This window comes from Scomber scombrus, chromosome 19 (genome assembly GCF_963691925.1).
Source record: "Scomber scombrus chromosome 19, fScoSco1.1, whole genome shotgun sequence".
NCBI classification, from domain to species: domain Eukaryota; kingdom Metazoa; phylum Chordata; class Actinopteri; order Scombriformes; family Scombridae; genus Scomber; species Scomber scombrus.
Genome location: NC_084988.1, coordinates 11,581,576 through 11,607,184, shown reverse-complemented (window position 1 = coordinate 11,607,184; position 25,609 = coordinate 11,581,576). Strand labels below are relative to the sequence as shown.

General features: G+C 37.7%; 3 protein-coding genes and 1 long non-coding RNA gene across 6 annotated transcripts; 1 reads left to right on the top strand and 3 right to left on the bottom strand.

Annotated features, from left to right (window-relative positions):
• Positions 1-65: 65 nt before the first annotated feature.
• klhdc2 (kelch domain containing 2) lies at positions 66-4,859 on the bottom strand. 2 transcript variants are annotated; one of them, XM_062440454.1, is made up of 14 exons: positions 4,808-4,859; positions 3,870-4,164; positions 3,679-3,758; positions 3,448-3,565; positions 3,193-3,305; positions 2,752-2,836; positions 2,518-2,601; positions 2,336-2,416; positions 2,173-2,231; positions 1,948-2,057; positions 1,795-1,867; positions 1,617-1,704; positions 1,481-1,533; positions 66-1,368 (listed from the first exon to the last, which is right to left on the bottom strand). In XM_062440454.1, exons 2-14 carry the CDS (start codon positions 4,143-4,145, stop codon positions 1,245-1,247), a joined length of 1,344 nt encoding a protein of 447 aa, XP_062296438.1. In that variant the 5' UTR covers positions 4,146-4,164; positions 4,808-4,859; the 3' UTR covers positions 66-1,244. The 2 variants fall into 2 exon arrangements, with proteins under 2 accessions (XP_062296438.1, XP_062296437.1); XM_062440453.1 differs by having other exon boundaries at positions 3,870-4,161; positions 4,808-4,853.
• Positions 4,860-5,751: 892 nt separating this feature from the next.
• On the bottom strand, positions 5,752-11,509 carry pole2 (polymerase (DNA directed), epsilon 2). Its single transcript, XM_062440451.1, has 19 exons — positions 11,437-11,509; positions 10,487-10,587; positions 10,300-10,375; positions 9,557-9,634; positions 9,358-9,451; positions 9,172-9,246; positions 8,907-8,990; positions 8,706-8,762; positions 8,550-8,598; positions 8,086-8,158; positions 7,516-7,688; positions 7,305-7,394; positions 7,143-7,197; positions 6,992-7,051; positions 6,840-6,917; positions 6,542-6,650; positions 6,248-6,424; positions 6,057-6,124; positions 5,752-5,937 (listed from the first exon to the last, which is right to left on the bottom strand). Exons 1-19 carry the CDS (start codon positions 11,505-11,507, stop codon positions 5,919-5,921), a joined length of 1,587 nt encoding a protein of 528 aa, XP_062296435.1. The 5' UTR covers positions 11,508-11,509; the 3' UTR covers positions 5,752-5,918.
• Positions 11,510-13,342: 1,833 nt separating this feature from the next.
• LOC134000932 (kelch domain-containing protein 1-like) lies at positions 13,343-20,166 on the top strand. 2 transcript variants are annotated; one of them, XM_062440449.1, is made up of 14 exons: positions 13,343-13,415; positions 13,691-13,836; positions 14,656-14,726; positions 14,924-15,041; positions 15,408-15,520; positions 15,756-15,843; positions 16,174-16,257; positions 16,367-16,447; positions 16,540-16,598; positions 16,893-17,002; positions 17,101-17,173; positions 18,139-18,223; positions 19,450-19,502; positions 19,801-20,166. In XM_062440449.1, the coding sequence occupies exons 2-14, from the start codon at positions 13,729-13,731 to the stop codon at positions 19,931-19,933; spliced, it is 1,176 nt and encodes a 391-aa protein (XP_062296433.1). In that variant the 5' UTR covers positions 13,343-13,415; positions 13,691-13,728; the 3' UTR covers positions 19,934-20,166. The 2 variants fall into 2 exon arrangements, with proteins under 2 accessions (XP_062296433.1, XP_062296434.1); XM_062440450.1 differs by having other exon boundaries at positions 13,358-13,415; positions 13,720-13,836.
• Positions 20,167-21,167: 1,001 nt separating this feature from the next.
• LOC134000931 (uncharacterized) lies at positions 21,168-22,028 on the bottom strand. Its single transcript, XR_009927450.1, has 3 exons — positions 21,979-22,028; positions 21,772-21,821; positions 21,168-21,337 (listed from the first exon to the last, which is right to left on the bottom strand). It is a non-coding gene; the product is annotated as an uncharacterized LOC134000931 (long non-coding RNA).
• Between the last annotated feature and the right edge of the window lie 3,581 nt (positions 22,029-25,609).

The following is a 25,609-nucleotide window of genomic DNA, read 5'->3' as shown; positions in this document are numbered from 1 at the left end:
TTGTATTTGTTGACCAAAAATGTGTTGGAAATGAAAACCATGTAAATGAATACCTCGAGTAACGGAACACAATTTTGTGGCATGTGTTTATTCTTTGAGTACAAATCAACAGTAGGCATTGTATTCTACAATAAAAAAACACCAAGGGAACATTGTGCAAACCAGGCAAATACAAACAAAGCCCTACTGATATGAGGCATTTCAGTGCAATGTGGCTCAACATCAGCATATTTGTAGTATTTTCAAGTTATTGATTAAAATGCTACAGGAGCCAATTAAAAGGCTTCAAAAGCCTTTTTTTTCTCTTTTTTTTTTTTTAGTAAATCACACTTTAAGAAAACAAACCACACATTTTCTCACAAATATATAAATAACTATATATACAAATAAAACTAGAAGGAACCTTTCTGTGGCTTCAGAGTAGATAGTCGTATGTAGCTTAAAGCACTAGTTTGAGGTCTGTGTGAACTTAAGCAAGCGACTCATGTTGTTAAGTTGGTTAAATTTCTGAGGAAGACTCACGAAAACCACTACAACCAATTGTCTGATGCATGTGTTGTTCATTTTAGGGACTAGAACTAATCCCTTGACCCTTGGGTATACCTGCAGGATGCACTATATTCTTTTGGAGGAAATGGAGTTGCTGAACCACAAAGCTGAAGTTCTGCCCCCCTTTACAAACTTTATTCTTTTCTCCCATCCCTGACTAACACAGTGCACTTTCCTTTCAATGGTCTTTCTTAAAAGCTTTAAACAAGTGGGATTTTGTGTTTATTGTTTAGTTGGTTATGCAGGTATCTACTACTGTGCTGGATAATACAATCTCAACACCTCATTTTAACTAAGATAATATAACGTTTGGGTTTTTCTCCCCATCAAACAACGCCCTTTCATTTTATAACCCAGCACAGCAGCAGACATCCATCTACAGAAAACATGAACTATTAACATTTCCACTTTTTCAAAGAAATAACGAAAGAAGCCCACCTGTGAAATGATATCAAACATTATAACCCGTTTTAAGGGTTGCCTGCAAATCTTAGTGTACCAGTCAGGACGTATTTCCAACATCCACAGCTGTTCACTTGACATATTTTTTTAATGCAAGTGTGCACACACATTAAACTAATACTCTAAAAAAGGACTACCTGCTTTGAGAGTCACACTCTCCTGTCCGTCCATCCATCCATCCAAACATATTCGTCCTTTAATCCTCTGGACTAGATTGATGGCTTCTTCATTGTCTAGGAGCCCAGTACGTTGATGCGTGTCATTCTCTGTTTGAGGCTGTGCAGGAGGTGTTTGGGCAAGCAGTCCCAATAACTAGCCAAATGCTCTCTGTGCTGCAGAACGGTCTCCATACAAAACCTGGAGAGCAGAGAAATGCACCCATGAATGCACACGAGGACAGAGAGGGACAACATTTCAGTTGGAGAATTTGTACACTAATGAATTGTCTTCCACTTTTGCACACACTCACCGAACTAGTGATTTGGGCTGAACATTGAAGACCAGTAATTCATTACTGTGAGCCTGTCAAAGTGGAAAGAGGTGCAAAATTCAGTAATAGGTACACTGTTAATATACTGCATGTGATATGATGTTATGAAGCTTACGGCTCTTTGATGAGCTAACAGGTTGTTGGCACACCCTCCAAAAACAAACACCTCCCCATCAGGGCCAGCGCATGCTGTGTGCCACAGTCTGAAACACACAAGCAAATACACTCATGATATATCTATATACAGTAAGTACAGTACAAACATGGTATTCACAGTAAGATGAGACATTTACCTGGGGCTCTCTGTGTGACTGTGTTTAAACTTCTTCCATTCATTTTTACTCACACAGTAGAGCCAAGCATCACCTGTAAAACATAAGAAGATCTACATGAGAGAAGGGCATCATTTTGAGGTGGTTAGGATTATTTGTGACTCCGGGACTCACTCAGTGTCTCCCTCTCTGTGGTGAAGCCTCCAAATAGGAAGATGTGGTCTGATGACACAGGAGTGAAGGAGTGCCAAGACCGGCCTACGGGACCCTGCTGGGGAACGCTCCTACAGCAAAGCAGGGAGAGATCAGAGGGAACATTAGAGCAACCAAGACAATCTCCATGTGTGCTCTGATGAGTAAACGGCAAAAAAAAACAAATTTCTGTAAGGCAACACTCACATTTCATGCCACTCCCATGTGTCCAGATCTATGTAGTACAGGTCATTTAGTCGGTAGTTCTGTTGACCAAATCAGATTTGTCAGGATTAGTACACAACACAAGTGAGGCACAAACGATTTGGATTATAAAAGGTTAAAGACACCCTGTTTTTTTCTTCCCTACCTTATACCGTCCTCCAAACACATAACCTCTGTTACCAACTGTGGCACATGCATGGGCTGCTCTGGGTGACGGGGTGTTCCCCTACAACAGCAAAAAGACAACGTAAAACATTTTTCTGCCATTTATCCAAAAATCCCAAACCAGTCACAGGTATATATGAAAAAGATTCCACATGTGTTCACCGTTGTGATGGGCTGACTCCATGTACATGTCTCCAGGTCCAGGATGTGGATATGATTGTTCCAGCCTCGCCCAGGGCTGTCCCACTGAAATAAAAGAAATTAAACACAGGGAATATTTCACCATTTGAAGTCAAAAAACAATTACCAATTGTTCTGGTATGTTGATATGTTTCTGCCTAAATTCAATTTGGAAATACATTATGTGATGTCATAAGAAGATTTTTGTTCACAGACCATAAACGAAGACGATTCATCATATTCAAAAGTTCCTCGATGGAGTCCCTGTGCAGCGTAGCCATATCCTCCAAAGAATATAAGTCTGTGGACAAAATATCCAAAAAATGTCATTCATCTTTACAAGAAAGCAATCTGTATTGTATTATCATGATTACATAGCTGAAACTAAATTCTTAATAGCTGAATGAATACGCTTTGTATCAAATTTAACATCATTCGTCATTCAGAAAACCCACTGATTTTCTGTTCATAACGCCTTGTCAAAAAAAAAGAGACATTTCTTGGCAAAACCAGACAGTTCTAGTTAACTACGTGCATCTTTTACATTGGAATCTAATATTTCATTAAGCGCAGCTTGCCCAAGCATATTAGGCAAATAGCTGGTATTTGGAAATAATGATGTCAACATTTCATTTCAAACTCATATTCATCTCTCACCTGTTCTTCTGAACCCAGCACCCTAGCTTGTCCTTGGAGGATGGAGGGAGTCCTTTAAGATCCCTCATTTCCTCCCAGACGAGGCTGGGAGCCCTGAGCGGCAGGCGGTAGATCTGTAAAGCACAGCCACAGAAAACCGGAGCTCTGACAAGACGTTCAGCACAAATTGCACACGGACATTCCTCAAGGTCTGCTCGGCACATGTAATGCAATCAAACGAAAAAACACATGCTTAACGTCACACACAAGCTTTACCCTGTTTGTGTTTCCTCGGGCGTGATGACCTCCAAATAGGTAGAGGACTCCATCGACACACACCCCACAGCTGCCTGACATGGACGTGTGCAGATTACCTCCAGCTACATGCTTTGTCCTGTAAATATACGGACAATTTACACATTTTGTGATCTGCATATAAGACAAATTTAATGTTGATGACCAGGTAAACACTTAACAATACATGACTTAAATGCAAAAGGCTATTACCATACTCCTGACTCCATGTTGTAAGTCCAGATCTCATTTCTTGGCAGGTACAAATCAAAGAATCCATGGTTTTGAGCATTCTTGTTAAGAGGGGAAATAAAGCGATTCAAATTAATATGCACATTAATATGCAATCAGTGGACACACTTCATACATGTATTGAGAATATATATATCTCATGAACTCCTTACCTTGTAACCACCCCACACATACATTACATTCCTGTCAACCACTGCAATATGACCACTGCGCTCAGCTGGGGAGTCCAACTCAAACGACTCAGATGCTTCAGTGTCCAGTATTGGTTCATCTTCCACTTCATCCTCTTCATCGTCGTCCTCATCCATATCGTCGTTTACAATCCAAGCGAAAGCTCGATCATCTCCATCTCTGTCTGAGTCATTGTCATCCTCTTCAGCTGGAAGATCCCCCATGTCTTCCTCCATGTTTGCCATTCTCTCTGCCATTGTCCGTCTCTCCTGTCTCCTATCAGGACGTGTGGTAGGGGAGAAATCATTTTGGTTAGTGCTGATGCGATTAGGTAATCGAATAAATGGTTTGTTCCCACCCCTGATAAGTAGTCGAAAAATAGGCTGCTACAACATAAATGACCCACTTTCAGAGCCCAGTCGATGTTTGCAAATGACAGTGTTTTTCAGCTAGCTATCTGCAGTATAATAGAGAAAAGGGCATCTACATGTTCTCACTGTAAGGTAGTATTTACGAGATTCATGCTTTCTTTGCAGCACACGTCTCAATTTTGCTGCTAAATCAGGAAATAGCAACTAGCTGCCAACGATTAATGCTGCTGACCTACTTCGCTAGCTTAACTATTCAGGTGACAAAATCATCGGCGTCAATATGTGTGTACTTGAGAAAAGACAGACCGAGGCTACGACTTAAAAGATGTATTTAAATAAATTGCCCTCAAACTAGTTGGCTGGTCAGCATGCTAGCGAGCACCAAACAGCTGCTCGTTGCTTTTAGCTGCACAGCGTTTTTAAACTTTAAATGCTAACGTTAGCGCTTTTATATATATAGTCACGCCATAAACCCAATGTGTACCCAATCCTAATAGTGTCGACGCTATTGTATGGTGCAATTAATTCGCGTATTGCCTGTGACTTACCTAGTCAGATGTTTGTTTTCAAATTTCAAAAGCAGTAAGCCATATGTGTGAGGTCATCACAAGAATTCTGGGGGCACGACCGGAAGTTACCGACGTATAAAATCCACCATCTTGATAAGGTCAGCCTCATAGGAGAGTGGTGAAGTCATGGATATATCAAAACTGCTTTTATAACCAAGCCCTCATGTTTGGTATGGTCATTGCAAAAAAGAAGAGAAACAAAGTGATGTTTTGATTTGTCCAATAATTTAATTTAAGGTTGTTTGAACAATTTCATTTACATTTAGGCATACATCCTCTGTGTGACCATGATAATAACTTTGTCCCCCTTAAAACCCCTGGCTGGCACCCCATACAAAATATAAATAAATATAAAATAGTTGCACATTAAAGCTATCACAACATATTTCATACAGTTTTTCTGTCCATATTTCCAATATAGTCAAGTTTCATATCCCATTTCAAAACTACTATTACTATTCCATTTTGTAGTTTATTTCATTTTAGTAAGTAAGTTTTTGTTTGTTTTTTCAAATATTATGACCTTACTTTTGCTCCATTTGTATTGTTCTGTATTGTGTTTGTGCGAGCAAACATCCAGACACATTTTATATACGAAACATAGATACAGCAGCCTATTGCTTGCAGATATGAAGATTTAAGTCGACCATTCTGCCGGTGGATGCAAAAGTGTGAACTGTATCCGTTATGTAGAACACCAAAGACAAGCTAACCAATGGAATTATGTATATTTACCCTTTTAAACTGATATTAAAGATAATTTGCAGTAATTTGCCATTATATGCAAAGCAATGTCATTTAAAAACTCTACAGCTCTACCTATGTTTGCTTGTCTTCTGGGAGGATTGCTCAGTGAATTTGTCCATATTCAAACTAAGGCTGGGAATCATGCATACACACAGATGTCAGGATGTTCAGGACAAAGAATAAAACCTTTATTATTCATGACAGAACATACATAAAGATACATACAAATTTAAAAAAACTACAATCTGATTAATTACAAGTCCATTTTAAACATACAGTATCATACAAAGACATTGTACAAAAAAACACACAGCTCCGCTTGTAATTCCACTCTCTCTTCTCCTTACAGTCCTTGAAGTTTGCTGTAAAAGCATAACACAGAACACAGATAAGTATAAATATTAATGATTGTTAAAACTACAGTTATCTGTGGTGAATGACCTGAAGTGAAAAGGAAAACTTAAAGAGAAACATATCTCACCTGTCCTCAACAGTTCTGTTGGATGGGTAGTACACCTTAAATGTAAAGCCACTTTTTGGAAATGAGCCCTGTTATAATAAATGACAAAATATAGTGATACATATCACATGAGCGCACATTGAGAATACAACAGAGCATAAAAAAATTAAATCTGTCAAAAGATAAATAAACTCTGCTCTTGTGTTTCTTACCGGGTTGACACATAGGCAGTCTGAGCTGGTGATGCTGAAGGGGTCGTACTTGTCAGCGAAGATCATGACATCAGGGACTGGGTACACACGCATCGAGTAGTCATACGCCCAGAATACAGGACTGACATGCAGTGGCAGTGGAGTCAAGTGACCCTGGGACAGGATGGTCTTAACAAACTGAGAAGAAGGAAATGACAAGATCATTCTTTTACAAAAACAAAAGGATTTATTACACTCTGTGTCTGTGTAATGCAAGGTATTTGTACAGGTTTGTCCAGAGAAACTGATGCTCACATGATTCGGTATGTCAAGATTGTTGTTGGGCAACCGGATGCAGTTCCTGCACATCTTGTTGACCAGGTCTTCCCTGATAATGATGATCTCCTGGCTGCAGTACTGGATCCTGACAGAGAAAGCATGCCATCAGGTAAAGGTTTCTAAAAACAGACATACTTCCAAAATGTCATGAATCTACTAACAGTTTTACACATCAAACTCATGTCTGTCACCTCTAAAATCACGTGGTGTATTGGACATTTAAAAAGTAAAAAATATAGTTGTTCACTTAATGAAAGCCTCATATCTCTTTTACCTGCAGGGGTTAGTAGTGAACACGGAAAATGGCACCCTCTGTATGAACTCCTCAGTGATGTGATCTGCCAAGGGAGGCCTGAGGGAGACATATTTATATATACATTTGTCTGAACCAGTGATGTTGTAAACCAGGTGTATCTGAATGTTTACCTTGGCAGGATGGTGCTTGTACCAGGGTCTTCAGGACCAGGAACAAACACAAAGCGGCTACTGCAGGTTTAAGAAGACATTTGAGTCAAACACAATGTTTTATCAACAAGACCATGCAAAGTTAAGAACACACCATAGCAGATCATCCTACCTGCTGTGAATGTTTGGGTGTGCACATATTATATCAGCAAGAGCCTTCAATGACTCTAAAAGAGAAAAATGAACAAGATTTAAAAATGCTGCCATTTATTCATTTATTTCAACTCTTAAGGGACACAGAAGTGCAGTACAATGTGGTTTCAATGAGTCTAACCTTTGAGTGATTTGATCTGTGTTTTTCCATATGGCACAGAGGAGAAGTTTCCACATAAAATGAAACAGGTGGGAGGCATCGCAGCATAGCCTGTAAAAAAAAGAAAAAAAGATTATGCTCAATGTGAGTGGTTTGTATTCTTTAAATTTACAAAAAAACAATTCACATATTACTGGTCTCAAAGTAAAGTGAAACCTGGCTAATACCAGACCTGAGAACATTAGGTTGAGCTTTTCCATCACTTCAACACTGTCCAGCCACACATCAGAGACAATTATAAACATGGCATCCTCGTTCTCCTCCTCCAGCTGCTTCAGCTTGGCTGACGCCTTCACTGAAGTGGTGGACGGACCTCCAAAGAAGTTAACATTGCCGTAGTAAGCCCTGAAAGTACAGCAAGTATTATGTGGTGAGGACACAGGAAGACTGTCTAGGGAGCTTATATAATAATGTTGGATTCAGTTTGAGTTGGTGAAAACTGAGCTAATGAATTCAGGCAGAAAATAATAATTATGGTTCATTCATAAGAATCTGTTTTTTTTATAAACTGAACTATTTCTACATGAGTGAAATCTCCTGTAAATGGTGAACTAGATGTTAAACTTTTCTTAATATATTGTTATGTAATTGAAGACACTCTGCTAACGAGCGATGTTGATCAGATTTACCAGGTCTGTTCCCAATGGCAATGCTGTGAACTATCAACAACAAGGTAAAACAACTTCACCACTGATTGGTCTCTGCTTCAGTCTGTAATTAGAGTTTGTGTGAACTCACTGACCTCGTGCCTGATGAAGGCTCTGTTGGTGGGAATCCAAAACCATTGACGTGGAAAACAGAGTCTTCGTACCAACCTACAAGAAAGAAAGCAAGCAATCAACAGAAAGTGTTGTGCTTATGAATATAATTATCTAAAAGTGTAGGAAAAAAACAATTACATTTTTCAGATTTATCTCTTAAAATATTCTATTTAGTGTTTTTTATTTTATTGTTGTATATATGTGTTATAATTGCACTTTAAGGTCCTTTTTCTTAGTTTATATTTTTTTTGTTGTATATACAGTATATATATATGTTATAATTGCATTTTAAGGTCCTTTTATTTAGTTTTTAATTTTATTGTTGTATACATTTGTTTTTGTATGTTTTTTCTATATCACTATTTTTTGAGCTGCTGTAGCAATGAATTTTCCCCACTGTGGGATCAATAAATTGATCTTATCTTATAGTTATACGCAACCTTACCCTCTGCCAAGACAAAGCAGGATTCTGTGTATAGGCCGTTATGAAACTGGTGAGAATCTAGTTAAGGTATAACGTCCACTGTAAAAGTCACAAAATGTTGCATAATATAACATTTTCTTTTTGTTGACAGCCTCCAATGAACAGATAAAAGGATATTGCTTTGGACATGTCCAGCTGTACTGTTCCACTTGGGTCCTCCAGGAAGAATTTACCCTTAAAAATAAAAAATATAAATCTTTTAGAAACTGGATGAAAAATATACATTGCAAATTCCTAATTTTCAGTGACATTACTTCTGCTGTTCTGGACTTCTCCATCTCCATCTGATCTGAAATGAATGCTATCTGCGCCACTCACCTCCTTTAGTTGTGTGACCATCCCGAGTACGATCACCTCTCCCAGTTTAGATGTGCTACCAAGTAGTGCTTCAATTGTCTTCAGCTGGAACAGACGAATCACAATCAGTCTGTTAGTCAAATGTGTTTCATTTTCAATTTCCAGCTGTTAAGGCAGCTCAGTTAAGTGCAGTATCTCAAGAGGAAAAACTGCAAATACATTTACACTTTTTAATAAACAAATAATCAAAATAGTGGTGAGGAGAGAGTAGTTTATGATTCAATACCTGAAATTTGTTTTGACCCTCTTCAACAACAGCTCCTATTGCAGGTGGGGTGAAGAGCTCGTGCCGATGTGTACGCTACAAAAAAAAATTCTCTATTTAAGTACGACAAACAAACTGCAAACAACAGTAAAGGAGTGAATCAGTTCTCAAGTCTGGAAAGTCAGTCATGAAGCAGAGCTCACAGACCTGTTGTAAAATTGTGTAGCGCTCCCTGAACAGTTCAGCTTTGTCCCTGGCCAAACCACACAGACTCGGGGCCGGATGAGTCGTCATGCTGATGCTGAAAAAGGTTGAAATTAAAACACTTTGCCTGAGTCTGGAGTAAAATTTAATTATTTTAGGTTCATTTTGACACAAAGGAGAGAGAAAACTTTCATTTACTTACGGAACAAATTTTTTACGCTCCGTACTGTAAATGTATCTGGGAACATCAAAGGCTCCAATGATGTTGAAAACATTATCTCTGAAAAAAAGTGAACCAGCTTATATAAGTATATTTTTTCCTAAAGGACAATAATGCTGATTATACAGATTCATCTAATTATGTGCTGAACATCTATAAGACAAAATATAGAACATATAGGCAATTGCTGCATTATTAAAATACAGCATAGTTGCATTTTTCAAGCTGAAATGCAAAACCTTTGCTGGTTTATTGCTGTCAAATGTGACTTGTTTTTCTTTGTCTTAACTTACTGCAAATGTAAGATTTTTTGATTTTGGACCGTTGATTTGACAAAATAATACTTGAGTAAATCAACTTGGTCTCCAGGATGTCATGATGGACATTTTTTCACCATTTTTGATGTTTTATTGACCAAAATGATTAATCGAATAATTGTAAAAAATAATCTTACGACTAAATGATAATAAAAATAACTGTTAGTTGCTGCCCCAATCTATTTGACCCAAAATACTAACTACAGGGATAAACCTAATCATTTTAGTCATTTCAGTACAATTGCAAAACACTTGCAGACTGTAACTTTACAAAAGTGAAATACTGGTGCTTTTAGTACTTTATTAAAAAAACCCTATCAATATTCTAAACATTTTATAGATGATCAGTTAAACAGAAAAACAAAACACTGATTGGTAATAACAGTTGTTAGTATCATCCCTACTTACATGGTTTCATCACAAGACTGAGTGCAGTCCTGCACTGCAATTTCCACCACAGACAGCTCGATCATACTAGTGGACACTGTTGGAAAACACATATGGTCACGACTGAAAACACACTTAAGACAAAAACAGTAGCAGAAATAAGCAGGTTGCGAGCTATATACGCTGTAACTGAATGAACTATACTTACACGGTTGCTTTTCCACTGCATCCAGGACCTTTTCAATAATATCCTCCAGTTCAGAGGAATCAACAGACTCCAGGACCTCCACAAGGTACCTGCTGGCTTCACTGGAGCACATAACAAAAATAAACCATGACAATCTACACAAAACATGGTCTGTTAGCATTGTTTCTTCCAGTGTCATCACTAGTATGAAAATAGAAAAAGGGTACATTTAATGGAGAACATTTACATGTGCTCACTTTTGCAGGAAACATCTGATATTTCTCAACTGGTTTTAAATTTAGATTTTCTGAAGCTATTGGAACTATATTAACATTTGAGATGTTCTGAATTGTTATTTCCTTACTTGGGAGATGTTAGAAGGTTATAGATCAATCATTCAATCAAACATTGTTTATATAGCATCTTTCATACAGGCTAGTGTAGTTCAAAGTGCTTCAGCAGATAATAAGGGAAGGTGAAAACATAAAGAAAGGAATAAAAACAATGAAAGAACAAAAGCAAAGAACAAGAGAAAATACGGATGATTGAAATGTTAAGAAAATTTAAATATATAAATATTAAATGTACTAAGAATACTAGAGAGAACTCGCTAAATTAGTTGAAGTGTCAATAGAAACAGGGAAAGGGTTTGAAGTAGTGTTGAAGCAGTGAAATGAGTTAAAGTGACAGCTAATGGATAGAAATGAATTCAGGTCAAAAATAAAACTGAGCTCAAGTCAAAGTGCTTAAAACTGCTGGACTGTCAGTTGAGGTAAAATTAGTGAAACCTCATTGACGAAAGGCGGCTGAAAAGACATTTATAGGCTTTGAGACCTGCGTTATGCCTTTGAGATGACTCATTTATGTATTGTGTGAATCTTTATGGCTGCACGGGTTTACATTTATTAATGTTACAAAATCAGCAAAAACATTTTTAAACAATAAAACCATTAAGAAAAAGAAACACATACGGTCGTAGTATAAGTCCTCGCATCTTGAATCCAGCGCACACTTTCGTCTTTATTTTGCGAACAACATCCATGATTGTTGCTGTATATCTCAAGCTTTGGCGCTAAATGTCAACTTCCGCATGTATTTCGTCACGTCCGCTTTGCGCTGCTTTCTTTTCTCTTTTTTTTTCTTTTTTTGTGGCTGAAAATAAACACTTGATTCTTCTTTTCCTGGATGTTATTAATCTGTTTCTACTATATATCATCTCCTAATATTAAATAATTATATAATTTAACTTCATTTCAACGTTTTCATGTATACATGTTATTGAGTTTATGATTGTTTCAGTTCAGTTTAACATGTTTACGAAAAACAAAGGTATTTTTTGCATTTCCATTAGTCTTATTTGTACATATTAATTAACATTAATGTGACATACATTTTATTTTTACCTTAAAATGTAATAATGATGCAATTAAGGTGTTTTAAAATGTAATTTAAAGGGGACAATTAATTAATTGAAATAATCTATGCTATATTTTATTGGATTCTTTGCATTTTTAGTTTTCCTTTAAATCCCTTTAAACTATGCACATAATGCATTAAAAATACCGTATTATATTGAAATACATTAAGTTAGTAATTATAACATAAACTAACTTGCCAGGGGAAGGATGAGTGAAATGACTACCTTTGATCACAAAAAACTAACAACAAACAAAATTGTGATGCGTACAACTATTACTGGGCATATTGATCAAATATGCCCAGTAAAAAATATTTTAAAAAATATTTAAAAAAACACTGCCATTGAACTCAAGCCATAATATACAATAGCATTATAGCAAACATGGTTACCTTTCTTTAATGTTCTCCAGGATCAACTGCTTTGGAGGATATGGTGAAAAAGTACTGAAGGATTTCAACAGCAGGACCAACAGCTTCATTACAGATTATGCACCATAGAAATCAGCTCACTGCAGTACAGAGGAGGAAATCTTTCAACAAGCCTTAAATAAACAACAGCATTAATATTAGGACAAAATCATAAAATATGAATGTACTGTATACTCCCTGAGTGACTATTACAGAGCAGGTTACCATTTTAACCATTATAATATAGGTATGTTACAACTATATTGGAAAAAATGCTTTATGGTGTTATATTTTTTGTTTTTAAACACATATTTATTTACACATTTTCTCTTTTAGTAGTAGTGTTTTTATTTTAATGTATTTGAAAAAAAAAAACACACACACAACACAACTACTTATTTGGTTTAACTTAACAGCCTCTATAAAATAAAATAAGAGACAAATATATATTTATGTAAAAAAGTTTCGAATAAAAGCTACTGGAATTATTAAAACAATTGTTATTGCAAAATGCAGGATGGATTAATGAATTAAATGGACTTCAAAATAAGGAAATTCGTTTTTAAAAAGTATTATTTCACAGCTCCATGGTTATGTTACACTTTTCTTTTTATTATTATAATGGATTCTTTTGATTTAATATTTAACACTTTGGTTTCCATTGAGTGGGCAAAGAGATTTTATTTTGAAAAGAAAAGAACGCCGGATATTTTATTTTGAAGCAATTTTCCCACCCGTATTCTGCAAAGACATCCTTTACTCTGCCTCTGACTTGCTCTTCCCTTAATATTTTTGTGTCATTGACGTGGTGTCGGAATAAATGGAAACATTAGTTTCCTGGTAAACTTCACTTCAAGTTGAACTTCACGACTGAAACATCTCATGACCACACCGGCGTCAGAAAAAACTCTCCCCCCTCTCCCGAAATGGGACCATCCGAGGAGACCCTGAATGCAGCCCTTCAACTCTAGCCTATGATCTCATTCCTCATGTCCAAACCCAACCAATCCCAGTCTTTCTGGCTTCCTGCCAGATTTTACGTGACGTGTGCACTGTGCAAGATGTTTTGGTTTTGTCAACATGAGAAAAAACTGTAAGACAGAAAAAAGGTGAACTGTCGTCCGTGAGTATTTTTAAATATGTTTTTAAATGAAAAAACGTTAGCCCTTCGGATAATCACCTAATAATTCACCGTATACAGGCTGTCAGTTTTGTACAAATCCTGTATAACCTACTATGTTTTATATTTTAATCTGAACTAATATGACAACACATTTCAGTGCAGGAAAAGCCTTTTTATGTGGTGGTTGCTCGCACAGTTATGTGCCATATTCCTGCTGGTAAAAGCTGGTGCAACTGAGAACCTACGAGACATTTTTAGCTACGTTTTCTATACAGTTTTAGGTTTAAAGGCACCCTATTTATAGCAGCCAGTCATGGATTCCACCTTCGAGAGGCACTGCTCGGAGCTGGTGGCCCGAGAGAGGAGCGGACACACCGCCGTGGTGGAGGACAACCTGCTGTATGTGTGGGGAGGATACATGGTGAGAAACAGACAAATAAGACCAAAAAGGCTGTCTAACGTGTTTTACTGTTTGCTTAGAGACAGTGTATGCGTCACACACAAATTAAAATGTGCATTTGAGGTACTTAATTTACATTTTATTATAATACTTTGGGCCTATATAATAAACTGTATCAGTCACAACATCCAAATGTTGTTTAGAGCATCAGTACTAATGCATCAATAAGAATCCAGTAATATATGTTATAACACTCTGAAAAGGAGTCCTCTGATTACAGTTTACTTTTGTACAAAGTACAGGATTTTTCCTTAAACAAAAGTCAGGTGCTTGTATTGACATTTTTCAATGTAAGTGATAAGGGGGTGGGGGGGTGGGGGGGGGTGTCCTTCTCTGCAAAAACGTTTTTTAGAGTTGATTTGCAATTAATTATATATTAGTCTTAGTTATTGTCTTTTTGGTGCCACATTGTCTCTTTTTGTTGCAATTTGTTTTTCTATAAAGACTGTAACTGTGGAAATATCAGAAAGAACAATTACAGAAAGTAAAACCTGTGTCAGTATTCATGTGGTCACCTTACTGTGAACCTGTTCTTTAAGCATTTGCATACTTCTTTCACCACTGGTCATACAATACACACCCATACATTGTGAGCATGCTGTTGTGTTTTATATTATTTTATATATCAATGTAACATATTTTTTGTTTGCTTGGGTTTTGTATTCAACATAATTGTTTTATTTAATATTATATATTATATGATATATTTCATTCAGAACAGACTTTGTATATATTGTTACGGTAGATATTGATTTCATTGTAATGTTATATTCTCTACAGTCAATTGCTGATGATGAAATTCTCCTACCCAGTAATGAAATCTGGGTATATGACTTAGAACGAGGTGTATGGTAAGAATATTAAATAAATTCCAAATGTTTGTGTAGTAATGAAGTGACACATATTCTGGACTCTCATCTTCTCTCTGTTTCTAGTGATTGTCATACTTTCCTGACACAGTCCACTTTCTGTCCGTTACTCTGAAAAATGTGTGATGACATCAGTGAATGTGAGCGGCCTATTCACTTTTTCTTTTTTTTTTCTGAAGGCAAGTGTTCCACATGACAGGGGAAGTCCCGCCCTCCATGTCTGGGACCTGTGGCTGCTCTCTGAATGGACACATGTACGTTTTTGGAGGTTGTGATGACAACGGACAAACCAGTCAGGTGAGGCTGATATGTAAAGAAACTGATGCTCCACGTAAAGTACATGATTTTGGTAGATGTGACAGATTTATTTTTGTGTGCTTTTAAAATCAGAAACAGTGAATTTTATTTTTGATACCTGGATACATTACCTTTTAAGGGTGTGAGCACTTATGATACACATATCTCTTTCTTAATGGATGTGAATTAAATGGAGGGGTTTGTTGAAAATAGTCAACTAAATTCTACCAGCTAAACACATAAGATGCAGCCTGTGAACAACTATGGTTAATTTAGACACAGCGAATCAGGGTGGACCTGCCTAAAGTTTAGCATACACAGAGCAAAGTTGACATGAAGCAGTGATCTGTGTTTGACTTCAAACAGATCTATTGTGTCAACCTGACAGACGGCAAATACACATGGAGAAAAATGATACATGAGATGGGATCTGCTCCCTCACCTCGAGACAAATTATCCTGCTGGGTTTATAAAGGAAGGTAAGCACTGTGGGGATGTCTGTCTGACTTCTTTGATTTTATCATCCATTCCTCATCTTATCTTAAAAAAAACGCCTATAGACAAAAACACAATCAAAATTATACCTAAAATATGATAATAATAATAATAGTCTAAAATGTGTAATTATATTGCAGATAAAAGTAAGATCGTATTATTTGTGATGATGCACTAGCATGATAGTAACCATCATAATTTTTCCTTAATATTTTCCAGGATAATCTATTTTGGAGGTTATGGTCACAAACTTCTGACTGATGTCGACAGCAGAAACAGAAGCTTCATTGTAGATGAAGCATCATGGGTAATTTAAAATTTTCAAAATAAACTCTAGATATGTTACAAGTACACTTTGGTTAATCCAATAGTGCAGCTTAGGTGTAAATATATTTTAAAAATAAATCAGGGCCATGTTTTGTAGTGTGGACTGCAAGGTATTCTGTATTTTTTTCCTTTAGATTGTAGTACAGGTGTCATTTTTATATGAGATTTTGTTCCAAAATTGTAACACACAACTGTTAAATCATTGGTACACAGAATCCTTCTACATGCCTCCAGATACATGAGTCATTTTGTGTTAAAAACAATAGATAATGATTTCTTGCCCCCTGTAAAGCTATCTTGTTGTTTTCAGGTAGAGGATGTCTTCTGGGGATGGAACAACGAAGTTCATGTATTTGACCCCATGCAAGCCAGCTGGGCTGAACCACAAACCCACGTAAGTCAGAGTGTTATTCATGCCTCTGGGGGAGTTTGCAGTATTGGAAATCTGTTAAGAAAGTGTCAAAATTCTCTGATGATTTTCCAATGATCGTTTTCGTATGCAGGGCCGTGCTCCAGCCCCCAGGGCAGCTCACGCCAGCGCTACAGTCGGTTGTAAAGGATACATTTGTGGAGGCAGAGTCATGGTGAGAGAGCTTCATGGTTTCCAGTTTTCTCTCATATATCAGCATTTATTAGTAGCAGTGGTGATTTCTACTTCTCTTTTCTTTAAATGCAGGAAACCAGGACGAGTGACATTCACTGCTTAGACCTTGAATCATGGACGTGGTCAGAAATGTATGTGATTGTGATGAATGACAATCTTAAACCATTACTTGAATAATTACACTCTGTTGTGCTTCCATCCTGGTCAAGTATTAGAGACAGAAAAAAACATACACATAATCATCCCAGAGACTGGGCCATCCCAGAGGCTGGGCCAACATTCAAATAAAAGTTCATGGTGCCCATCTTATAAGACTAAACTCCAAGTATGGCCAAATTACTCTCTCAACATCATCATTAATATTAAAAGGCATAATCTTTCCCCACATTTCTCTTTGATAATGTTGTGGAAAATATGTTTTGCAGAACCCCAGTGTCCATGACTCCAGTGGGCAGATCGTGGCATTCACTCACAGCAGTGTCGGATAACACCTTGTTTGTGTTTGGAGGTCTCAGTGTAGACTGCAAACCAATGAGTAAGGAAATCTACCCACTTTTTTTCCCCCCTTGTTCCAGTGTTGTAGTTCTGATATAATTGTTTTCTTTTTAATAAAGTATTGTCTTCCTCTGTTAGGTGATGGGTGGCTGCTTGATGTTGAAACAAAGAAATGGAGAGAAATCGAACATCCCTTTAAGAATAAGCCAAGGTAGCAATTTATACGTATTTGCAGATTACTGAACCAAACGTTTCAGCTTGTACACTTAGGGCCTGATTTACTAAAATCCCAAATAGTGGGTACTAAATTGCGTGCACGGTGCAATAGATTGCCCGTGCCGTTTGCGTGCTTTTTGCGGGTGATCTACTAAGAATAACTTCGTAAATGAAAACAGGTGCAACAGGGTGGAGACAGCAGTATTTAAATGAGGGTTTTGCGTGTCTTTATGGAGAGTTTGGACGAGCAGAAAGCCTGCAAGCGTGAGATGAAATGTGATCAGGTTCTAGTGGAAGAGAATAACAAATATATTGAGTTATAACAAAAACAAATATTACCAGAGAAACCGACATATGGGAGAGTATTTGTGACGCAGTCAATGCTGTTAGTAAAACCAAAAATATTCCACTCCAATATTATTAACACAGGTGGAAAACTCCGTCCTGTGCGTATTCTGTCATTGTGCATCCGTCTCCTCCTCTCCATAGTGACAAAAGTCATCTGTGCCCAGTGCGCAGCAGGTTAATACCTGTCCTTCAAAGGTATTATTTATAGACGCAGTTAGCGTCAGAAATAATACCTTCAGGTTTGGTGAATCACAATGCGCGTGCTAAATAACATTTGCATTTTCTCCTCCCTGTATTTTGCGCACTGGGGTTGAAATGCCCCATATTACATATTCATTATGGCAAACGTACTACATGGACAGCGCGTAGTATCTTGCACAGTTGAAAGACGCGAACCTCAGTGCGCTGCGTTAGTAGATTAGCTTGCACATTTTTTGCGGGTGATGTCAAGTTTGCACACGTTTTTACACACGCAAACCTTTAGTAAATCAGGCCCTTAGTGTAGAGCTTGAGCATTCAGTTATGATCATGACAAAATGATGGAAGGTTTTTTTGTGAGAATTGTATTGTCTTTTCAGTAAAACTTGCATCTGTTTTTTTTCCTTCCTCAAGGTTGTGGCACACAGCGTGTCCAGGTAAAGACTCTGATGTCATTGTGTTTGGAGGAAGTTGCGACTACATCCTCCTTGTTGACACAGTGAGTATCATTGTGAGAGGTAAAAAACTAATATGACGTCATTTCATTTTCAGTTAAATTATTCCAATTTCACATAACTTTGGAAATCATCACATGGCAAGCTAAATCCCTTTGAATTAACAAACATAAAAAACAACTAAACACCTCCTTAAATTACATTGATAGACTAGTGTGTAAAATTTAAGGGGATCATTTGGTGGAGATGGAATATAATATTCATAAGTATATTTTAATTAGTGTATAATCACCCGAAATTAAGAATCATTGTGTTTTCATCACCTTAGAACATTCCCTTTATATCTAAATAGGCTCCGTAGCACCGTAGTCTCTCCTACATGCTTTGTAGGGGAAGGATGGGGTTATCAGTTATCATCAAGTTATCATCACTGCTAGATGTCACTAAATCCTACACACTGGTCCTTTAATTCTGGCACAACTTGAAACTATGTGGATAGACTGATAGATAAATATTTGGCATGTAACACTTAAACAAGGTGTACTCTGACCAGTGTTGGGTGTAATGCGTTACTGTAATCACATTACATTTACCTGTAACACAGTAATGTAACGCGTTACAGTGTCTACAGTCAGTAATCACATTACAGTTACTAAACAAAGAAATGTGGCGTTACTTGCGTTACATTAGTTCTTCAATTATTATGGATAAATCGGGCTGATAATCAAAGATGCGTTTCATGCATGCTTGCGGCACAACTGCCTGACATCTCATGCTAGCACAAAGCTAATAGAGAAACACTCACAGACCCACAGTGATGCCTAAGCTCAGTGCAGACCCCAACCATGCAGCCAAAGCTTGTGCATTGCTCGTTAATTTCCGTCTATCAGCAACAAACTCAGCAAAATATCGATAATAGTGAACATACTATATAATATAATATATAGTGTAATAGTGAACAGATGTCTGTCAATAGACAGGAAAACTGGTGAACTAACTGGACCGGTGTTATGTCAGGATGGAAAGGCCAATATTGTGCCCATGTAGAGTCTCTTCAGCCTGGCCAGTCTTGTGCTGACTCCAAGGTGAAACAGGTTGTCTATATATTATTTTGAGGCAGCTATTATTTGTACAACATCATGTTCTGATGGTCAAGACTTATTATTTTATCTGTTGCTATATTATATATGAAAGAAATTGCTTTGTACTGAAATATAGCCTTGCAAATGATGACACAACATAAAATAACCCATTGCATGTTTCAATTTAGGGTCACTGCAATGATGCACTGGTTTTCCAGACGCAGCCATATCCTCTATTCAGGTAAAAACTTTCTATATTTGAACAGTTTCTAAGAGAGACATTAATGAAAACCCACATAAATAAAATACAGCAATTGTATGGCAGCAAAGGAGCTTTGCACAACAGACATTTTGACTTGTCAAATAAGCTTTCATGTAGTTTTGTCAGTTTCAGGGTCCAAGTAAAGTGCATATTAATGAAATTCAGTGCAGTCAGAATATCTATTGTGCAAATATTTATTGCTTTGTAGGTATTTTTACCTAAAACATCTTATTTTCCTAAAATAGAAATGAAAATGACAGACTTTTTCTTCTGACAGGATTTGTGAGGATTACATTGCCAAGAATGTGAGGAACTTTGAGACCCTCAGAAGTCAGCTCCCTCTCCTTCCTCCCAAACTACTGACAGCAGTACAGAGGAAGATGTCTTTCTACAGGCCTTCAAAGAAATAATAACATTAGTTAAGAACTTCTGGAATGCCAAAAACAATGCATTATCATACAAATCATTATTTAAGTACTGTACTCTTTTTATTTCTGAACAGCTCAGCCAGAGTGGGGTAGCATTTTTATTTTTTTTAAATATAATGTGCAAAATATTTTATGGTGTTATATTTTATTGTTTTACAAATGCTACATTTATTTCGTACTGTCTGCCTGCTGAAACTGTGATGATTAAATGGCACATCAAACATTTTTGCCTGACATGGATTATTAGATTACACACATATTTTAAGTATCGGTCACCTAAGCAATGCTGTAATACACACACACACAGCACAGCACAGACTTTTCACATGATCACGAATATAGGAATAGTCCATTTTTATTTGAAATATAAAACAAAATTACAAAATTCACTCTACGCTCTGGTTGAAATTCACTGGTCGTTAAAAAGTTACAGCTGCAGTTTCTTGATGCATATGATATTTATATGAGTATATTCCAAGTATATTCACATACACACAGTTACTGTGTTCCACCACTGAGTGGCAGCACACCCGTATGTTTAAATGTGGTTGAATCATGTGTTCAGCAGAAAAGCAGCTGGGTCAAACTGAGCCTAATTCGAAGTCTCTCTATTGCTGCACATTCCTTCTTCATGGGTGGAGAAGTGCAGGAGCTGTGGTCAGGAAGGAAATCTTAAGTAAACAATCCAAGCTCATGCCTTTTGCAGGTTTGCCACTTCCAAAATACTATAACCCTGCACACTGCACTACATGCTCAAAACCACTGGTGGAATTTTTTTTCTTCATATAGTGTAACCACAAGGCCTCAAGAATGTGACTGTGCTGCTAGATTTTTAAGAAATGCTGAGTTTAAGCAACCAGAGAAATGTCTGTTCACTCTATTTCCCATTAACAGACAAGTTAAAGTAAAGTAAGAAATAGGTTACAAATACATCAGTGCATTCTCTGCAGGAGTCCAGCAGGATTGAGGGGGTGACAGTGACACTCTATCACTGCAGATAACAAACTGAGGAGGCCTCTGTCTGTTAACAGCTCTGGTCTGTGTGAGGACAATATTCTGGCGTCTGTTCAAGTTGGTGTTCTAACTCTACAATTACACTGTTTTGTTGTTAAATAAAACTTGGGTAAATGCAAAGGCCTGGGGTGCAGCTGCTCAACACAAATCTATCCTAGAAACTGCAAAAATACAGTGTACCAACCCTGTGAAGAAACCCCCCCCCCCCCCTGCAAACTGCTGCATCTCATGAAGCTGAAAAGGACAGCAGCTCTGGAGCAACTTGGGGGTCAACTAAACTCTTTCTCAATAGTGTCCATCAGCTCTTCTTCTGATCCATTATACATGATGACTGGCATGGTGAGAGAGGAGCCATGGAATCTGCTAAAAGTCCTGAGGAGAGCAAAGACACATTTCAGCAAAATGATAATAAAGAACAGAGACTATGAAAATGAGGCGTGGGACATTTGATGTGTTATTTTAATCATATTTTTTGAGTAAATCAAGCTTCATTACTAATCAGCTGATGAACTTCCAATTATTATAATGCACAAAAGGGAAATGATGGTGATAAATCCAGTGCAATGAAATACATTGCTCCCGGGTTTCTTGCTGTGGGTTTCTTTCCCTTTAATGCAAACGTGGGGGGGGGAATCACCTCGCAAGTCGCAACAAAAGACACTTGTTTGTTCCCGGCCTGCTTGCAGACTTCTGACTAATCTGATCTGCACTGAGAATAATGGGTTGGTATTTCGATCCCTTTCAGGTGAATTTGAACTACTCCACTGAGCTCGGAAATCAATTATTGATCATAGTTGTCTACTTACGATGTTTTTTCAGATGCGGGAACAGCTTCCAGCAAACCGCCTTGTGAGGTCTGACATCAACCAGAGAGGAAAGAAAACATATCGTGTGTTTTCATTTAAGCACTAAACAATTCTCTTTTCTTATGATTATTCTGTAATAAACTTGATTACACTGTTAAATGATCTCATATCAAATAATTAATAATGCAGTAATAAAAGGATCCTTACATTATGCTGACCGGAATCCGGGGGTGTGTTTTTCCTAAAGTGTGTGAAAGCATCATTGCTCCTCTTGTTTACATCTCTTGGTCCACCGTGTGAGCCACGTGGCTCCTCGGCTGTTCCCGTCTCTTTCAGTGGAGGAGCTGAGCTTAAGTCATCGTCAGCTTCTTCCCGGCTGAAATGACACAGTCCGTATGTTTTGGATCTGATAAAAGTCTTCTTGGACGGATGTTTCTTCACGGAGGTCCTCTCTCGCGCCTCATACTCTGCCATGACTGTGTCCAACAGTTCTCCATCAATGTCATCGTCCTCCCCAGAAAACTCAGAGTCGTGCCCCTCGCTGTGGCAGTCCTGTGGCGCACGGTTGCGCGCGTTGCGCAAAATTTTGTGTATTTTGAGAGGTTTGAATGCACGGCTTTGCTGTGTGGGTGAAGTGACGCCGGCAGCTGTTTTAGTCACGTTTACCTCGCTGACACATTCAGGTGCAACTTTCTTCCCTCGGCTCGTCCCGCTGCCCATCCTGTCTGGCTGTGTTCAAGTTCTAAATGCAAAGTCCCATTCCCAAATTTCCCTTCCAGCACACCAAGAGCGTTACAGGTTGAAAATTAACCAAAGGCTTGATCCTTGGCAGGGTTTTGAGGTCAGTTTTCGAATAGGTTCTAAGATAGTTCTTTGGCTAAAAATCTGATGAAAATGTTGAGCTCAAGATCTGCAGACGCACATTTGAAATAAATAAAAAAAATCCCATGTTTACAGAGCACAGGAATGTTCCAAACTTTAGAGTAACTCCACATCAGGATGAGAAGCAGCGTATCCGTTACATAATCCAGTTGGCTCAGGACCCCAGGGAGAAAACTCCGCCTTCATATATGGAGAAACACCCTTGATGTTTCCACTACTGAACAAAACTCCCAATTTTAGAAGCTTTTCCTTCTGTGTTTCCTAAATTGCCATAAATAGAAGTACTTTCTGATGAAAGACTAAACAGAACAAGGTCTGTATTTAAATGTTTAGCCATTCTCATCACATAGAAAGAGATTACATAATGGTTTAGACAGTAAGATGTGAAAAGGCTAACAGAGGGCAATCAGCTTGATTTATCTATATCACATCAGCAACAATGACCCGCCTATTGCCCGTCTGTGCTCAGCTAATAGATTTTATTGAGGCAAGTGAGGTCAAGAGTGAGTGAGTTCCTGTCCGCCTGCCTGGTCCAAGAGGCCCCCAGCTCACCAGCCAGTGACTGATGAAGACTGAAGCACTGAGCCACAAGAGACAAGAGGCATTCCTTTCCGACAGCCTGGGCTTCCCAGAGATTTCGCAATAAGCTTTTGTTTGGTCCACTTGCACATACAAAAGGCACAGCGGGGGCATCTCCCTGCCAGAGCTGTCCAGCAAGAACCCCGAGTCCACCCGAGTATAAAGAAGTTGTTTGCTATCTTTCATTAAGTGCCTCTTTCTGACTTTTGTTTTGCTTGTGTGTGCACATATGAGTGTGTGTGTGTGTGTGTGTGTGTGCCAGACAGCTGTGCAACTTGTTCTCTCTGGAGGATGACCAAGTCAAAGACACCTGCCGTTTAGGCAGCTGGCATTTTTCTAACTGTGAATGTGCGAAGAAGGAGAAAAAAAGTCCCAGATGTCTCATCAAGGAAATTCCTGCTTTTCCGTTTTTCTGGAGAGCATATGTATGTTGTTGGATGTTTTCATTAGAAGTGGAAATACTGATACTGTTCCTCAACTTAGATTTGTATTAATGCCTGATGAGGACTTTGTAAGAGTAGGAAAGGGCATATTCATTTCAATGTGAATATGCCCTATTCATGATTTATTCTTTCATGAAGAGATGCTTTGAAAAGTTTTGATAATCTTGTCTGTATAAAACAATTGCTCCTAGAGATTGCCTTATAGGGAAAAGAGCTTCAGAACTCCTGTTTGTGTAATAATTGCATAATTGTATACTATAATTCTTGCCTCTCCAATGTATTTGAGCCCAAAACGTAATTAAAACCTTCTTAAGTGAAAGCTGAAATACTAATTTTAGAATGTACCCAAAAGAACAAGAACATCAACAGCTTTACTTTCTTGCCCCTGCTTTTCATGGGGTCTTGTTTGTGTTGTTTATTCTCTGCCTGCACCAGTGTATCATTAAAGAGATCAGACGGCCACATCTGGAGAAAAACTCAACAGCTTCCAGATGAGGGGGAGGATCTGCTGCTAGATGGAGGCCACAGCCCAGCTCCCTACATAACTGTGGCTTTTCTGACTTCTCAGTGTCAAGAATATTCCTGCTTCCAGAGACTTGGAAAAACTGGGTTAAGTTCTGTCTTTGTACAGCTTGTACTATATACTGCATGTATATTGTACACTGCTTAATATCTGCCAATCAGTGTGATACAGGAAGGTGCGTGTGAGAAATGTTAATTGTTATGATTTAACTGCTCCATTTTTGCAGGACAACAGATAAAACTATTGTTGCCATGTTTGAGTCAAATAAACATTTCTTTGCCATATGTCTGGCAAAGGCGACTCTCTAGAGTGTTTTTAACAAGCCAGCTGCCCACTGATAGGCATTCCTGTAAAACTGTCTGGGCCTCTTTCTCTAACAGCAAGGTACGCAAACACAAACATGCCATGGTCAAAAATAAACGCAAAACATATACACAATGTCCTGTTAGTATGCAGTGTTTTTGAGTCATTTTTAAAACTTTACCACAACATTGTTTACTTTAATTCAGACCCTTATTATACATTTGAAACATATGAGGATCAATAACTCCTTACAAAGACACACACACAAACCCCTCATTCAGATATTATAAAAAGGTGCTTCATATAACTTCAGATCTCAACTCATAATAATCATATTCAGACTTTTGCAGTATCTTAGTATCAAAATAATCAAGGCAACAGATGTAACAGTATGAATAATTATCTGTTCAATGCTAAAAAGATATGGCTACGTCACCATCATTATTGCTTGGAATTACATATGCTATTCTATCATAGCCTACTATTAAATCAGCATTTATTTTGGGTTGGGGGTGAACATTAAACCTCTTTAATTATTGTAATGAATATATATATTATGAAAAATATTAGAGGCCCAAATAATTGTGTGGATTACTCTTGCCCCCCACCTGCATGTAGTTCACATCTGGTTCAATTTAAAGGATAAGGTTGGTAATTTTCCACGTTTTTCTTATTGTCAACAAATCTTAAATGCAGAGCCAAACGAACAATGAGTTGATCCTACTAACAAGTATTGTGTGTGTATCTAAAACCTGATATACTGTTTCCTCTGTCCTGTAAACCCCCAATGTTGTCCAAAAATGCTTAAAAAAAACAATGTGGTGAAGGAACAGTCATTCAGTGCAGCGGTGTGGCACACTGACATATTTTTAGTAGTTTTTTGAGAACAATGGAGGTCTATGACACAGAGGCATAAAATATATCAGGCTTTAGATACACACACAATACTTGTAAGTAGATCAGTTCATTGTTGATATGGCTGTGCACATGAGATTCGTTGACAGTAAGAAAAATATAGAAAATCACAAGCCTTACCCTTTGAATGATGATATTGAATCTCTTCTGCTATCAAGGTATGAAACATGAAATACATAAATCAATGCATGAA

Coding starts and splice junctions, on each gene's coding strand:
- klhdc2 (XM_062440454.1), bottom strand. CDS start 4,145: ATGGCAGAGAGAATGGCAAACATGGAGGAAGACATGGGGGATCTTCCA. Junction 2,602..2,751: donor ATGAATCGTCTTCGTTTATG/GTCTGTGAACAA, acceptor CTTTTATTTCAG/TGGGACAGCCCTGGGCGAGG. Junction 1,705..1,794: donor AGTCACACAGAGAGCCCCAG/GTAAATGTCTCA, acceptor TGTGTGTTTCAG/ACTGTGGCACACAGCATGCG.
- pole2 (XM_062440451.1), bottom strand. CDS start 11,507: ATGGATGTTGTTCGCAAAATAAAGACGAAAGTGTGCGCTGGATTCAAG. Junction 9,452..9,556: donor GAGCGTAAAAAATTTGTTCC/GTAAGTAAATGA, acceptor AACCTTTTTCAG/CATCAGCATGACGACTCATC. Junction 6,918..6,991: donor ACAAGCACCATCCTGCCAAG/GTAAACATTCAG, acceptor TGTCTCCCTCAG/GCCTCCCTTGGCAGATCACA.
- LOC134000932 (XM_062440449.1), top strand. CDS start 13,729: ATGGATTCCACCTTCGAGAGGCACTGCTCGGAGCTGGTGGCCCGAGAG. Junction 16,599..16,892: donor TCATGGACGTGGTCAGAAAT/GTATGTGATTGT, acceptor TATGTTTTGCAG/AACCCCAGTGTCCATGACTC. Junction 17,174..18,138: donor CCCTTTAAGAATAAGCCAAG/GTAGCAATTTAT, acceptor TCCTTCCTCAAG/GTTGTGGCACACAGCGTGTC.